The sequence below is a fragment of the Varroa jacobsoni genome, unplaced genomic scaffold (assembly GCF_002532875.2).
Source record: "Varroa jacobsoni isolate VJ856 unplaced genomic scaffold, vjacob_1.0 contig00045, whole genome shotgun sequence".
NCBI lineage: Eukaryota > Metazoa > Arthropoda > Arachnida > Mesostigmata > Varroidae > Varroa > Varroa jacobsoni.
In genome coordinates this window covers 64,718-78,124 of record NW_019214399.1, presented here as the reverse complement: position 1 = coordinate 78,124, position 13,407 = coordinate 64,718, and the positions used below count along the sequence as shown (strand labels likewise).

Below are 13,407 nucleotides of genomic sequence, written 5' to 3'. Positions count from 1 at the left end.
CTATCGAAAACAACCTTGTACATGTACTCTAATTTACTATAAGTGTGTGACTAGTTAATACTGGTAAGTTAAATATCTTGACAAAATCAACGAATTTCTTTTGAGGATTTAGCCAAATATCTCGTAAACTGAACGCACAGTCTTACCCGCATGGCCGCCGCGGCATTCGCAACAAATATTTTCTTTAGAATGTCATCTTTATAATTCAGCCTCGACTTAGCTACCTCGAGAAATAATTTTTGCAAGATAAGCTAGAATGTATTAGAATTTCTAGTGACCCTTATTCGTTCCATCGTCTATTTTAAGGGGGTTACACTTTAACATACAGCTCTATCAGCCACTCGCAAACATTTTCGCTACTACCAATAATATTTTTACCAATTAACAAACAACACTTTAAAAAAGAAGCATTTATTTGCTATTACTGAACGGACACGTTTCACTTTTTTACTTACTACGTAATAGAATTCAGTTCATCTCAGGTACTACTTCGTTGGCTACTATGATATAGAACAATAGGCACCAGTTATGTCTCTCATTATTCTATACAGGCGATAATACAAAAAGCTACGTTGAAGACAGAGATTCGATTGCCTGCGCTTACCGATAAATCGTAATAAACTATCATTCGAGCCAGAAAACAATGTAGAACAATAACAATACTTACTTATTATTATTATTATATAGTAGTCATATTCGTATTTTTTAGCCAAGCGCATATCAATGTATCGTCTTCTACTTTTCCAAAGAAACAACGTTTAACCAAGACGGAGAACTTTATCAGTGGTAGGTACGAGCTGGAGGTGATGTTCCACGAGAGGTTGAGCTTGGAAATGGGCGCTAGTCTGCTGTGGCTGACGGAAAATTGTCTGCTGGACTTGAGCTGGAATATGGGTCTGAACCGTTTGCACAGGGCCGTTGTGTTGAACGGCCTGAACCGGGGCCCGCTGTTGGACAATCCGGACAGTTTGAGCAGGTACATGATGCTGAACAGCATGAATAGGACCACGGTGCTGAATTGTTGAAGCAGGGCGGGTCTGAACAGCGTGGAATGTTGGAATTGCAGGAGGTGCAGAAGCAACGGTCTGGGTCACCGGAGCAGTGTGAGCGTCGTGCTGAATCTGAGTTTGTTCATTATCGACATTGACCAGATCACCGACAACGCCAATCTGGTCGTTGACGTAGTAGTACTTCTCGGCAAGGTGGCACGGTATGGGGCTCGGGTGTGGAGCACAGGTAAGTGACTGCTGATCGAACGTCGTGTTAACCGGACAGAAAAATGAGTACTGCATCACAGCTTTCTGGCCATCGGGGAGCTCCATCGGGTTGCAGATATGGAAGACCTTGCAATCGTTACTGATGTCGGCGTAATAGCCGAGACGACGGTGAGCACAAGTGAACTTGACGTCAATGGTTTTCTCAATAGCGGCATCGGCTGAAGCGGGCAAGCCGAGGAACGACGCCTCCGGCGATTGAGTTGTCGAGCTTCCGCCCGATTCATGAGGGCGAGCCTGCGCAGCGGCAAGTATCGCCAGTCCGACGAAGATGAAAGCCATCTTGTTGAGTTTCACGCCTGTTCAAGAAGATGAGGAAGGAAGGCTACCCCGAAGACTACTCGAGTGACTGGTGAACTGTAAAGTTTCAACGTGCAAACACCGCTTTTATACAGCGGGGTTCGGCTTTGCTCACAGGAGCTCTACAATGATAGCCTGCGGCTCTTCACCCTCAAAAGAGCTCGGCTGCACGATGAGAAAGAAAGAAAGAAAATGGGATGTACTTCTATTAGCGGTGGGACGATGACCTAAAACAATACGTTCAAAGCAAATTTGGTGTTCAAGATCGATACTAATGCTCCTTTTTTTCAATGCGCCAGGTATCACTGCTTTATTTTAATCTTCCCTCGTGGCAAATCCCTAAGTTTTGGTCGCCGTTCGCTCCGAACTTGTCGTTGATACCCTGGCGATCGAAACCGTATCGTATCTAATATCTATGGATGACAGAAGTTCGCGTACCATAGGTTTCCTTTGGTGTTGTACTCACAACGGCGCCCTGGGGGAAAACCAGCGGGGGTGTTGGGATGGGAAGCACGTGCAATATCCGATGATTCGTTTAGGTCGTTCATCAGAATGCAATTCTTAGAGCATTTGCTAATTAAACATAGAACACAGAGAGCTGAGAAGCAGTGGTGGTGTGGTTTTGGAATAGAACATACTGATGGATACTGTCGACATATAGAAGCCGCCGAAAGACTGTTGGGTTGCTCCATGTAGCCGTGCGGATGCAATGTACAGGCTGGATTAAGCGTGGTGGGGTTCTGAAAGTGCCGACAATAGCTGAGAGATTCGAGCATAGGTAGTGTATGCAGCAAATAGCTGCCTAGCGAAATAACTACACGCGTTTCGATGCCATAAGTTTTCTTGAATTCTCTACGAGCTTTTGTGCGCTGAAACGAATGTGTTGACCTGAGACTTGGTAGCTTCATCATACAGAGCGCAAGTCTTTATCCTACACCTAAAGTCGACTTTACGCGATTCTTAAAATGAAGTCATCATTGGGATATCAGTATTGACCGACTTTTCGGAGCCAAAAATCTGAAAAAATCGTCGAGAGCAAGTATAACGTATTGCTATGCAGCGATGCTAATGCACGTTACGATATTTATACATACCACCACCAGCAAACTTTTGGCGCAAGTTTATCTATTTGTTGTAAAGCGTCTAATCACTCCTGTATAACTTCACAAAGCTATTGGGCATGTAGTAGCCCAACCCCCTGTTATTTACGGCGAAGCTATAGCTAGTGCGCATATTCTTTGATCAGCTGCTGATTAACCTCCTATATATATATATATATATATATATATATATATATATATAGTTTTAGCAGGAGCAAACCGTCAAGTCAGTCTTTATAAATCCAAATGAATTATTCGTGCATAATAAAATAAGATACATGCCCTTACACAAGCCATTTTAGCCGTCTCATTAAAGGCAATATTACGATGCCACTCATGTGTTTACTCAGATTATCATTGCTGAAAATGATAGAAGATAGAGAAGAAAAAGTATCTTTGGTCAGAAAATAGTTTAGCAGCTAGAAAGAAAGACATTTTGATGTCTTTGCTTCTATAGACGCTGCTGCTACAACACGTTTACAGTACTATATACAAATAGACCAGAACGCTGTTGCGTATCTTTTTATTTTTTACCGCTAAAATTTGTACCTATAGCTAATCAGAAAATCGTAACGCGACGGATATCGGTACAATTGGAAAACTGAATGTGTAAATTGGCAGTACAAAACATAATATATTATTCGCTTTCACCACACCTGCCATGTAATGTATGTCAACAGGGGAGTTCCCTAATCTTATAGCTATTTCCTGATCACCCCCCAGCAATGCGCTGGGACTCGAATCCTGCAAAACGAATCGTTTGAAGAGACTGACACTACACTATAATATACATATATATATATATATAAATAAATGCTATTCCCCCATGCCTCATCATTAAAATTTAGCTTGACCCACACACTTGGGGCACAGGTATTGTACATTTCATAATAGGATTGTTACGTATCATACAGAGTTTTTACAGCAGATAACTTTAAGACGTTTACTCGTATTGTTGCTGTAGCTGCACCCGGTGAAAATAATTGAAAATTCAACGTTCCAATATAGTGTTCCTGAAAATATCCGGTTGGTCTCAAGATTCCTTCATCATAACCATGAAGCAGTGAACTGGCCGATGGGCCGTCACTGGGACGCATGATTCTAGAAAAAAATAGTATCCGTCGGATAAACATACGCACAGATGGGGTGTAATAAAGAGGAACGACTGAAAGTTTTGACAAACAGTTCCTTGAGAAGGGGGGATAAGGAATGGTTCTTCTCTCACTGCAAAGCACTGTACATGCCTGCCTAGTTGAATACTTGAATAGTTGAAAAAGTGTACTTCTCATTGCGTACGAGTGCATCTGTTTGCTATATATGTTTCAGTTTTTAAATAGTATTGCCTAAATTGCAAGCATTATAAGTCAGCGATTTATTATTATTATTATTCGTTTTAGCAATTTAAGTTCACAATGTAGGATGCTTGTCGCCGTGAAAACCTGCGCTTCTTGAGCATGTCAGATACGCTCCTCGAAACGCACTGCTTCAACATCTGTCAGTACCCCGTCGAAGACGGCGGGATACTGGCTTAGGATAGACTTCGGCTGATTTCGAATTCTCTTTAAACCAAAACTGTATGATTCTACCTAAAGCATGATTTTTACGAGGTGCCCCTGCTTTCATAACTATTTATTCGCGAGACACATTCTACTTATATGGAGCTTCTTTCTTTACAAAACCTAGTAGTAGGTCAAGTTTCTTTAGGCTTTAGGGTTAAGTAGTCATGCATACTATTTTTTTTTTGTGATTTGTCTACGGCGAAGCTGCACAAACCGAAAATCCGGTATCCATATCCTCTGGACCAATCGCGAAATCGAATGCCAGCTATCATGTATAAGAAGCAATAATAATAATAATAATAACAATTTGCGTATTTGCGTGCTAAGCTTAAAGACACGTTGCGATCGAGGTTCGAACCTAGGCATAAACAGACAGAGTTCGTTCTGTCTGATGGAATGGCCAAAGACAATACCGGACGTAAAATTCGGGAAGTAGAAGGCTGACATTAGTTATATTAAGCTACACTTTTTTAAGGACTATTAGAATTGAAGTGTTTATTACAATTAGCAGATGGTATAGTATATAATATAAAACAAACAATCATGCTGGCGTTGCAAACGTCCGTCAGAGTTCGGCCAGTTATTACTTGAAAGACAGTTTGATGGACACTCAATAATAATAACAATAATAATCACCAAAATGAGTAACATAATAGTTCTATGATGAGAATCAACGCTAGTGATGACTGCATCACCTGACGGGTGTCAGACGAGATTTCTCAAATGGTAAAAATGAAACTAAAAACATCTTTGTGACTCGTTTTTAATACGAAGCGGAATGCGAGTGTGTAAAAAAAACCTCATGCGTGTACCAATAATAACAGCAATAACAATAACAAGTCTACTCCAATTGTTAACTCATCTACAGAAAGAAGTATGGCCACACTGCGGTTGGATTTTAGATCAATACATCAACCAAATAACGCAGTTTCATTGTGTTTCGTGTTAGAAACGCCGAAGCTTTACATGTATAATATATAAAAGTTCCATCTATTTCTCGAACCAGAATACGGTCATGGCGGTGACACTTAGAGCCTAAAAGGTAGAAACAACGGATCACGTAAAAGCAGAGGCGGCTGACTTCACCCATTAACACTTCTGCATTCAAAGTATGCATATGATCTATTAGCGTGTTAGCACTAAATATATGGACGTATCTTGTAATTTTTTTCCCTGCCAAACTGAAAACGGTAGATTTTGTGAAAGAAAAAAAAAATTATATTAAGATAAATCAGTTGTTAAACTGTCAGGGTAATCTCTCCAAAGATATATCTCTGCAAAGAATGCTTAACACATTCGTCCTTTTTCAAACCGCTACGGACCCTCGTTCTAGCCGATGTCAAAGTGGTCCTTATCGGATTGCTTATATAGAGTTCATAAATTAATAGGAAGAATATGGGTAAATTTAAAGGGTGTTTGAGTTTCCGCTCAAAGTACCGCTAAGTAGACAGCTCGAACGTTCCATATATGATGGTGAACCGCACAAAGAACGTGTGATATGGTAAGATTAAAACCATAATCTACTCACAATACAACCACGGGCAACTAAGTAGCTCCATTATGATGATAATGTGGCAACGTGTCTGTTCACGATATTGAGACCTGCAAAATGGTCAATGTTCAAAGCCGGACATAGGCACACCTCGTTTTGTAACTAAAGCCACTTTTAAGAGGCAATGCTGAGCGGAAATATCGGATTTAAACTCAATAGAAAAAGCTTAAATCGAAAATGAATTCGATTACATTTTCTATTTCTTTGTCGTTTTTGTTTAGTTGTTACAGAGAGAAACATACTTTATCAGTCGTAGCGCAAATTTGAACGTATTGTTTGTTTTGCCCACTTCTGCTATTGCTCACTTTCGCCAAATACTGACGTATATTATCTATCAGAAAAAGAAAATTCTCATAAGCTTGTTAATTAGATTTTTTATTTAGTTTTTTTAAATACTAATGTTCATTCAGCTATCTTCCTATGCGCGTTTGCAAAACTGAATTTCTATTTAAATTTCACAACAATTTTCAACAGGTTTTTTTATGTCATGTAATCAAAATGAACATCAACACGGAGTTCGCGAAGTGACTACCAGAAAAGCAGCTACAAAAGATATTTTCCGGCGAGAGTAATATGCTTCTGAACGCTGAAGCGACTTGTATCAATAAGGATTTATGCTAAGTTACGTCGATCCAACTCCTCCGCCACATGAGACTCTTTTAGATATTTAGATATTTCTACAACTACGATGATTTTTAACCAAATCGGAGAACCTTATGAAAAGTGGCGTCAGGAAGCATATGGTAGTTCGGCTCGGGGAAGTGCTTGATGTACAGCGCTTGCTGACTGCCCGGGTCGGTAGTGTAGTAAAGCTGTTGACTGGCCTGTTCCTGCGGCTGTGGCTGCTGGGAACGGTGAATTTTCAGAGTAGGCTGTTGCACATACTGAATCATCTGAACGGGTTGAGAAGTTTGAGTAGGTTGTGACGTCCGGTAGGTCAGAGTTGCCTCAGGTTCAACCCCTGTATTAGCGATGGGTACTGTGACCTTGTAAACAGGCGCAGATTTTTTCGCACTTGTTTCGTGAACGACAGGATCAGTCGTTTTGTGAACGGCTGGAGCGATCGTCTCGCTAGTGACTGGGGCAACCGTCTCGCCAACGACTGGAGGTATCGTTTCGCGAGCGACGGTGGTTTCAACGGGCACATGAGTGGTCGCAACGGGTTTAGTGTTTACAGGGATGTGGGCGCTGCCAGTGAAAATTCTTATGTTGTAGTACTGCTCGGATAGGTGACACGGCGTGGTAGAGGTAAGGGCGCAGGCATGAGCCTGCTGATCGAAAACCTGGTTAACCGGGCAGAAAAATGAGTATTGGATGACGACATGTTCGGTCTCGTTAACGATTGATGGGTTGCAGATGTGGTAGATTTTGCAGTCATTTCCTATATCAGCATAGTAGCCGAATTGACGATTCGCGCAAGAGAATTTAGTGTCGATCTTTGGTTGTCCTATGGTTTCGTCAGCGGAAGCAGCTAGATTGAGGAGAACTGATTCGGCCGACGGAGTTGTAGTTGTTCCTAGAGACTGGCCCGTATGAGCGGCCGAGATCAGCACTGGAAGAAAAGTAACAACGAATAGAAACATATTGACACTATTTTACAAGTTACAACTTAGAGGAATGGAACTAGAGAATAGCGACGGCCTTGAGAGCACGACGCTGGTTACACGTACCGACGCGAGATGTGTGGATCCTTATATAGAGCCGGGCGCAAGTGTCCTCCCCTTTTCACAGCCTTCTCTCAAATAGCGAGCTGGTGGCCGAAAGTAACTCTCTCGATCTCGGTTGAATCGCAAGATTTCTTGCTCGATCGGTCTTAAGGTATCTTTCGAATCGACGTATGCCCTTGAAAAGAGTCGATTAAGACAGGTCGGTGATTCGACTCATCGTAGTACTGAAAAAACTGTTGTGTGGGTCGTGGCTATTGGCGAATTTGTTAGTAATTGAATAATTGCAAAAACTCTAACGGGTCCCTATCCCGTTGAATTCATACTGTTACCATTGCCTATAGCGTCATTGTAATGATTAATTTTGATGTCAGCGAAATAACAGCATGTGTATACCCGTTCATGTGTAACATTATTTGTAGAATCGGTGACAGAAATAAACAGATTTTACAAAATCGTGCCGAACGCAGACAAATTTGACTGAAGTTGTACAGACTTTGTAAAAAAAATTTAGATCGGTTTGACATTTGTAGTGGCTGTAGTCGATAGTATTAACAAAGAAACGTAGATTATTAGGGCGCCGATTTGAGCTTTTAGGTTCGATCATCTGAATGACTAATGTTTTAAACTTAATCAGAGCCTTGGATGTTAATTTACTGTGTGTCTACGTTTGAACGGCAAGTACAGACGACCTCCTTTAACGTAAAGCAGTTAGAACTGGTTTTCACAGTCAATGATCCTCATTGATTCGGTGTCGAAATGCGCTATGCCGTACACATATTACAAATATATAATAGTAATAAATAGACTTCAGCGGACGATTTTAACCTCTCCGCACTTCACAACTTCGTTAAAAAATCACCTCACTTAACCTGAAATGTCGCCCCATGTATCAAGTGTTTTCACTGTTCAGAGACTTGCTACGTATATTCTAAGCCTTTATTCGCCTACAATCAAGTAGATGATAGCGCAGATATCAATAATATGTCTATCAACGTTCAGCGTTGCAGAAGGCAGCTCTGCTCTTTTGGATCACTCATACCTATCTTTATTTATTTAAAATTTCTAATAAAAAAAAAAACGGTTAATTATCAAATCGTGTTCATTATGCCATAAAATCCCTTTTTGTAGCAGTAATCTCAGCGTATAAACACACGGAGGAAAATTAATTTCTGCTTGTGGGTGACAATGACATCGCGTCTACGTATACGTAAACATGCAAATATGATGATAAATGTAATAAAATTTAATAAAATATTGGTAATTTGAGTAAAGTTCAGAAAAAGCTTAGAAGGATGGCATAGTAGCCAACGCTGAATTGCTAGTCCTTTCGACAAAGAAGGAAATCCACATTTTAAGGGTATATAATATTTAAGGTAAGTAATATAATGTAGAATAAGAGTGACGCAAAAAACTGTCCACTATTTTAGGCTGCAGCTAAAAACTATCATTTTTGACGTCCCCGAATAACGTGCAAAACGTGTAAGTACAAAACCGCTTTAATTTGTGTGTGTTGAACTAGATTAAAACCGAAAATTTCCTGACTTTCTGTTCCCGGCGCTACCGCCTGCTTTTACCGCCAATCTTTTATTCAAATGTGAATAGTTGTTTTTTTTTTCTATTCTCTTAAGTATTTAAATTTTTTAATGAATATTTTTATATAATGTTTATTTCCATCTTAGCTGTTTAATTGCAGTTGCTGTCACAAATCTAGGGTATTTCTAACTAAATATTGTCATTTTTTACGACAAATATTAATCTTTTAATTTTTTGTTTAGCTAATTATAATGCTTTTAAATATTGTTACAATTACCATAACTATTTTTAAATTTATCTTTTAAAATAAACTTAACTGAAATAAATCTGGCAAGCTATACACATGTTTCCAAAAAAGACAATCTAATATACAAGGGAAAATAGTTATATTGATCCCAATTGTAGAAAAAAATTACCTAATATACAGGGAGGAATAGTTATAAATATCCACAACTTGGTTGGGTTTCATGCAGGTGAGAAGATTACAAAGAGCAGGGTTTTTACTTCCATTGTCTAACGTTTAATCATGATTATAAGGTAGCATTTTATTCATAACAAGTAACAGCTGATATTGATCAAATTTTTTTAGCAACTTACTTTTGGTTAGGTCTTTGGCGGGAATAATAGCACACTCTGTGTCTACTAATTATATGTCAAATATTTCCAAATATAAAAAACCTTGAAAGTCTGAGATAATTTCTAGGATCTCCAACGTTGTGTTGAAGTTAAGAAAAGCTTAACAGAAACATAACTATTCAAATTGTGAAGAGTAACTTAAAACATACTATCTTCTAAGGTGTAGTTTGAAGTAAACGAATTAATTAAATTTGAAGTAAATAAAAAATTAACATTTCCATATGTAACATGTTTCGATATAGTTCATAAGCGTATCATGTGCAGCCATCATGGAAGTTGATGGCTAATACGGTTCTTCGAAAATTTCGAAATAGTATTAGAAGATCCATTTTAAATATAGCAGGGTATTCACAGGATGCAATTAAGTGTTTTAGGTTAGGATAGAAAACAAAATATTTATAGAACAATAGCCGGCGGAACGTACACCAACAATAAACAAGGGATGTAGTTATGCCAACATGTTCTTATGTTTTTGCACCTTTTTACATGAATTGATGCGAACACCAATTTACCGAATCGGGTTTCGTATTTATTAAGAAAATGCTAGAATTCTCAGAAGGAAATATGACGATACAATTCGTCGGCAACTTGCTAATGCGATATCCTATATCGATACTAAATCCTGTGTTATTTGAAACAATGTTGCCCGAAATCAAGATCCTTCAAAGGAAATACTATGTAACAGGGACTGCCACCTTTTTTTCTGTTCAGAATGTTACTGAGATTCGATATATTGAAATTATTTTTTAATTTTGGCCAAATATTTGACCACAATTATTTTCAACTCTATTCAGCCTTATTATAGCTGCACTCGATCGTTCTACAGGCTACTAGCCAAGAACAAAAAAATAAGTCATCTTAAAATGCTCGCCTGCTTCAGGTCACCTCCTTGGGTGGGAAAATGTCTTTTTAACTCTAATAACTTTCATAAAATCTTTTAAAATCCCAGAAATAGCAAACGGAAAGTTTGAGGTTTTTTTGCACTAGAATTGTTTATCTTTCTGGATTTGTGGAGAATGTACCGCAAATTTAGCAAAACTTATATTAATTGAGTTGGTAGATACGTCAACGAAGGCCGATAAGGGAATTACGGCAAGCAAACGATGTTTGTCAAGTAAAGGAAATAGAAAAAGTCAATAAACATTGCGAGATTCAATGATAATGTTTTGAGTCGGTATGGGAGAAACTATCGAATGAAACCAAGATGGAAGTTTCAAGGTAAGTATATTCTGAGGTCGCTTTGATCAAGCCTTGGATGAGAGAACTATACGTTTGAAGAAAATGAAGTAAATACTTGATCTAAAGAAACCTTTTTTAGAGAAATAGATATAAGAGCATATTCTGTTTTAAACATAAACTGATCTATCAAATATAGTCATTATATTCGGTAATTATTAGGTAGCTCTAATAACTCTCTTTAACCTCGTACATCGATTGACGTCAGGTTTATTCTATTACGCTTCTTATTGGCTAGATTAACCTGTCGAACATGGCTGCACCATGCCATCTTTTTCTGCTTGCCTCTCTAATAACAGAAAAAATTGATTGATAGTTTTTTTTTTCATTATCATATATTTAAGTGATGTCTTTTTTGAACTCAATTTCCTCATTAATAGGGCGCCTGTAGGATACCAACGATGTCACTTATCATGCTTCAACGATGTCTACTGAAATGTCTGTAATAGTGCGTAAGTGTAATCTTTTATTTGTCAACATTTGTGGGCGATATTAACTAAACAGAATCAGACAACTCGGCCACTAACACGGACGTATAGTACAATCCTGCAGTCATTCAAGCATTTTCTCCCTAAATAGCATTAGTTATCTCCTTTAGCTGAACTCGTGATTTCGCCTACGATATCGGAACACTGAAGAAAAAAATGCCCGTTGTTCCTAGCCAGTAACAAGTTTAGGAATGTTTAATACGTGTCTTACTTACCCAGTTGGGGGAATGTCTTTTGCTTATGGATAACGAGTGCGTTGGCATCCTGCCTTGACGAACTGCTGAGCCGCCATCGCTGATACCTTACAAACTTTTAGCTTCTCCCCAGTCAGAAGTACGTCTTTCATGATGTCGGCGTCTGTTCACCCGAAACCTGTAGGGCAATGCTGAAAGCAACTTCGTTCAGGTGGTGGTATTTTGCGGTAAGATGGCAAGGTGGGGATGCCAGGCTGGAAGCATAGGTCAGAGACTGTTGGTCAGAAAAGGATTCAGCTGGGCAGAAAAATGAATAATGGGTAACTACGTTCTGATTGTCGGATAATCTAGTTGGATTGTATACGTAGTTAACCCGGCAGTCGTTTTCGACATCAGCGCATTAGTAGCGCCCACAATTGGCGCGAGAGAACCCCCCACTTGATGGTTTTCTATCCAATTATCTGATCTGCAGAGGTCGACACGCCGAGGAAGGTAGCCTCTGGCAAAGCCATTATTGTAGCTATGGCCTTCTTCAAGGTCGGGGCTACAGTCGAAGGAGGCACCACCAGAGCGACGGCCGGTAATAAGATAGCAGTGCAGAGAGACATCATTTCTAGCTTCTTAGCTCGTTAGCCTAACGAGTAGATAAGAAGACGCTTGAAACCGCTGCAAGAGCGTGCAGTTGACTGAGCTTTGTATTTCGTAGTTCTCAATGCGGTATTTATATACGAAACAAATAAACTGCCCTGTATTTTTCGAGCTGTTGCTGTTCCTTCTCGAGGCCTATCTCTGTCCCATTAACGCCGCTAGTCAGGCAACGAGTTGTGTGGGGTTGTCTGTGCCTCGCTAAGAGATCAGACGAAGCTAGTCCATAGGAGTATCTACACTTGAGGCGGAAAGAGCGCGGGGCAGTTCAGGCCAACGTTGCTGACTAGAGTTCCCGTTGTTGTTCCATGTGAATAAAGGTTCCGACGAAGCTGATCATCCGTTTTAATGGCTGGCTGACAAAACTATTTCCCTGTCGTACGCAAAATGGTAGCACTGAGCCGTGATTAAGAATGGTTTTTGCATGCGAGGGTCTGTTCTACCCTCGCATGCAAAAACCATTCCGAGTGATCTACTACACCAAACTTTGTCTAGGCCGAAAGTTGTCCAGGGTTTTGCATAAGTGTGATAGAATCAAGAGTTACGGAGTAACATTGTCACTTTCCGTGAGTCACAACGTCTAAATTTGCCAAGACCTATGTTACTTGGGTAGAAGATAGGAGATTAAAGATTTGGTACGCAATGGTGTACCATGTTCACACATGGCAGTCAGTAGTAATAACCGTTTTTATGTTTAAAAAAATTACATTATCACTCTCAAATGTGTACTTTTAATAGAGACTATCGAAAAAACCTCGTATCTTCTCTATACAGCGTACTTCATCGCGGTATTTAGTCTTTAAAAACAATAGGCAGCTGGTATTATTTTTCGCCCTGTTTCAAGCGCAATTTAAATTAGATCAAACATGCCAAAATGAAAAAAACCTCAGCACGCCAATATGTCAATTTAAATTTGTGCACGAGTAATATTATACAGATAGTTGCTATTCGCTAAGGCAGAACATGCTGCTAAAAAGTGTAAAATTGCTCTATTGCCAGCTGTAGAAAAAGCATCCAACTTGAAGCCACTATGTATGCCATATCAAAAAATCAAACGGGTTAGCATAATTTTTCTTGGTATTTTTTCTATAGTGACATATGTACTAGGTAGAAAGTTTTCTATCGTTTCAAACTCGGACGCGTATAATGTATTGATTATGATATACAGTTTTAAAAAAATGTTAAAGATAAGGCTAGTTATATATGCCGTCCAGTAAATGAGT

At 39.3% G+C, this 13,407-nt stretch overlaps 2 protein-coding genes across 2 annotated transcripts; both read right to left on the bottom strand.

Annotated features, from left to right (window-relative positions):
- Positions 1-395: 395 nt before the first annotated feature.
- On the bottom strand, positions 396-1,629 carry LOC111270644 (uncharacterized). The gene has a single exon (XM_022850987.2). The coding sequence runs from the start codon at positions 1,554-1,556 to the stop codon at positions 759-761; it is 798 nt and encodes a 265-aa protein (XP_022706722.1). The 5' UTR covers positions 1,557-1,629; the 3' UTR covers positions 396-758.
- A 4,510-nt stretch (positions 1,630-6,139) lies between these two features.
- LOC111270642 (uncharacterized) lies at positions 6,140-7,471 on the bottom strand. Its single transcript, XM_022850985.1, has one exon. The coding sequence runs from the start codon at positions 7,366-7,368 to the stop codon at positions 6,481-6,483; it is 888 nt and encodes a 295-aa protein (XP_022706720.1). The 5' UTR covers positions 7,369-7,471; the 3' UTR covers positions 6,140-6,480.
- Positions 7,472-13,407: the final 5,936 nt, after the last annotated feature.

Coding starts and splice junctions, on each gene's coding strand:
- LOC111270644 (XM_022850987.2), bottom strand. CDS start 1,556: ATGGCTTTCATCTTCGTCGGACTGGCGATACTTGCCGCTGCGCAGGCT.
- LOC111270642 (XM_022850985.1), bottom strand. CDS start 7,368: ATGTTTCTATTCGTTGTTACTTTTCTTCCAGTGCTGATCTCGGCCGCT.